Source organism: Lactuca saligna, chromosome 2 (assembly GCF_052625555.1).
Source record: "Lactuca saligna cultivar CGN05327 chromosome 2, ASM5262555v1, whole genome shotgun sequence".
Lineage (NCBI taxonomy): Eukaryota > Viridiplantae > Streptophyta > Magnoliopsida > Asterales > Asteraceae > Lactuca > Lactuca saligna.
Genome location: NC_136418.1, coordinates 179,619,279 through 179,622,709, shown reverse-complemented (window position 1 = coordinate 179,622,709; position 3,431 = coordinate 179,619,279). Strand labels below are relative to the sequence as shown.

Genomic DNA, 3,431 nt, shown 5'->3' with positions numbered 1-3,431 from the left:
ATGCGACTACCCTTTCGTCTTCCTGATCAACAAAAAGTCATATACGCTGCAGACGATGATATTGACAATGCTCTTCAACAACCTTCAGTTGCTGCTTCTATGTTCACATCTTGGATTGAATGTAATAAAATTAATAAAGATGCACGAAAACTTACATATGTTGAATTTCCTACAAAGTTTGTTTGGAAACCTGATGATAGGTTGTGGAAGCCAAGGAAAATTGGACGTTCAATAGGAAGGATTCACTATGTTTCACATAAACTCGGCGAAGTCTACTTCTTACAGATTCTTTTAAATAAAGTGAAAGGTCCAAAATCATTTGAAGAAATTCGTACGGTGAATGGTGAAGAATTTCCTACTTTTCGAGATGTATGTTATGCTTTGGGCCTCTTAGATGACGACAAAGAATACGTCGACGCAATTAAGGAAGCAAGTCATTCGGGAACTGATTTTTATCTGCGTTTCTTATTTGCTACGATGTTAATGTCTAACAGTTTGGGTAGACCAGAGTTTGTTTGGTAAAATACATGGCAACACTTGTCGAATGGTATTCTTTACAACCAACAACGTAGATTAAAGTCTCCATGTATTATAATTTTCTATTATTATTTGTAAAAATGGATATTATATATTTTCAATATGCAGGGTACAATTTTTTTTATTACCAGTATAAACTGTTTAATATTATATTCTTTTTGAGATATTGTTCATTTTTTACAGGTTTATCACTTAATGAGATCAGCTTCAAAACCTTACTTTGTTCGAGATCAACAGATTTTACTTTGTAACAACACCAATTTTAAAAATTATAAACAACTACCTTACCCTGATTCTGATATAGTTTATTCTTCAACAAATCGCCTTATCACGGAGGAGCTAGACTATGACATACCGATTTTAAATAAAGAGTTTGATTGTATGTTTGATGCATTAACAAACGAGCAACACAATATTTTTCTTGATATAATGACTACAGTCAATGATAACAAAGGAGGTGTGTTTTTTGTGTATGGATATGGTGGAACGGGCAAAACATTTCTTTGGAAGACAATATCTACAACAATTAGATGTAATGGTGATATAGCTTTAAATGTTGTTTCAAGTGGTATTGCATCGTTATTATTGCCTGGAGGTTCCTTCTTGATCATCCATACCCCTGGACACAAGTGACATCCCCTTCGACTTCGCTCTTACCTCCTCCAATCTTTCAACATAGTAAGCTTCATGTTTGACTATGTTCTTCTTTTTATCTCGCTTTCGCAACATGCAGTCGTTAGCCATATGATTCGCTCAATTGCAGTAATGACAGTCAAATCTAGAGTTATCTTTAAGCTTTTTCTCTACTTTCGAGTCTTCATACTTGACCTCCTTATTCTCTACTTTATTCTCTTCACTTACAAACTTTCATGTAAAACTTCCTTTAATATTACATGCTCAAAACTTCATATTGAACGGCTTTTTGAAAAACTTCTTTTGTAACATCCCGGAATCGCAAGAGTAGAGTTGAAGGGCTGAAAGTGCAAGTTTTAGAGGATGACTCGGCGAGTCCATGGATAGACTCGGCGAGTCAGGTCGCGGTCATGGTCGCGTGCCGAGTGGCCTACTCGGCGAGTCCAAGTATGGACTCGGCGAGTAGGTGCTGTATGGAGAAAACCCTAGTTTCCGGGGTTGAACCCTATATAAAGAACATTATACCCCTCCACAGCCTCTCTTATTCCCCCCTTGAGTTCCAGAAACCCTAATCTCGTGGAGAAGAGCATTGGTGGAGCAAATTGGAACTTGGAGAGGTGTTGCTTGGAGAAATCTTGAAGGAGAAGTGGTTTGGATCAAAGGGCTTTGCTTGGATTCGTGTTTAGCTGTTATTGAGGCATCTTCTGGAGGTAATATCTTCGTTCTTAAGCTGTGCATTCCTAGTTTCATCATTTGGGGTTGTGTGGGATGCTTGGTTGTGTGACATTTTGGTGTTGGAGGATGGATCTGAGGTTGCTACCTCAGATCTGGAGTGGAGAAGTCATTGAGTGCATTAAAGTCCCAACCTTTGTGCTATGAGTGAAGCTATCATGTCCCAAACCTTGGTTTTAAGGTGAAAATGGCCTAGATCTCGTTTGATTCACGTAAAGTTTGCCACTTTACGTGATGGATGGATTGTAGGAGGCTGGATCTATGTTTTGGATCAACTGCATGGCCTGAGATGCTTCTGTATGGATTCAGACCGGTGGAACTCGGCGAGTCACATGGGTGGACTCGACGAGTTGCTTGAAGATGGCCTTGAACTCGACGAGTTGGAAGAACAACTCGGCGAGTAGGTTGAAGATTGCCTTGGACTCGGCGAGTCCAGTTGGACTCGGCGAGTCATGTTGAGGAAGTCCCAATATTCCTGGTGGAGTCGACGAATCGGTGAGTCGAGGGATGACTCGGTGAGTTGGGTGCGAGTGGACTCAGAGTTGTTGCACTCGACGAGTCTTGGGGTGACTCTGCGAGTTGGGTCGCTAAGTGAGGGAAGTCTGAGCATAAGGACTCGGCGAGTCATCGGGTTGACTCGGCGAGTAGGGTCTGTCAGGGGTTGACTTTGACTTGTCCAGGGTTGATCAGTTGTCTTCCAGGGGTATTTCGGTAATTATGGGTATTTATTGGGTTTTTGTTGATGTTCAGTGGAGGAGTTGTGTCAGAGTTCGAAGCAGCGGGATCTTATCTTTTCAGCCGTCAGTTTCGAGGTGAGTTATCCTCACTATATCAACAGGGTCTAAGGCACCAAGGCCGGCCCTTTATTGTATTGAGATTCAGTTACGTTTATCATGTTATTGCTGGTTGTGTCTGCATCCTGGTAGTTAGGATGGTACATGCTAGGGGACCTTGTAAAGGTCAGTCCTCAATATGCAGAGTAATGCTATGCTAGTGAACGGGTAGGTCGGTAGCCCGGTTAGAGTAATGATATGCTATGTGATCTGTTTACTCGGTTGTTGATTATGACTGTTATATGAATGTATGTTTTGTGCACATGGTTGTTTGGACTGGAGATGGGTTGAGGCGGGTCCTGCTTTGTGCTGTAGGCCAAGATACCCAGGGCGGACCGGTTGTTCCGAAGGCCCAGCGAGCGGTCCGGATAGGCTGTAGGCCCCATGAGGGCGGACCAGACGTGCCGAGGCTCGGAGAGTGGACCAGGCTGACTGTAGGCCCGATGCGGGCGGACCAGTCACACTGTAGACTCAGAGAGTGGACCAGGTGGGTTGAAGGCCTGATGCGGGCGGACCAACCCCACTGTAGACTCGAAGGACATGACTAGACCCGGAGGATGGATCCGAAGGACTGAAGGCCCGATACGGCGGACCAGTCACGTTAGACCCGATATGCATGGTTGTTCTATGTTCTGTTATGTTATGTATGATTTATATGTTTTGGACCGGAAGGTCGTAGCCTGGAAGGGCGTATGC

The 3,431-nt window shown here is 43.2% G+C and overlaps 1 protein-coding gene across 1 annotated transcript; it reads left to right on the top strand.

Annotated features, from left to right (window-relative positions):
- On the top strand, positions 1-1,170 carry LOC145030447 (uncharacterized). The gene is made up of 2 exons (XM_078978813.1): positions 1-369; positions 721-1,170. Exons 1-2 carry the CDS (start codon positions 1-3, stop codon positions 1,168-1,170), a joined length of 819 nt encoding a protein of 272 aa, XP_078834939.1.
- The last annotated feature ends 2,261 nt before the right edge of the window (positions 1,171-3,431 follow it).

Coding starts and splice junctions, on each gene's coding strand:
- LOC145030447 (XM_078978813.1), top strand. CDS start 1: ATGCGACTACCCTTTCGTCTTCCTGATCAACAAAAAGTCATATACGCT. Junction 370..720: donor AATTTCCTACTTTTCGAGAT/GTATGTTATGCT, acceptor CATTTTTTACAG/GTTTATCACTTAATGAGATC.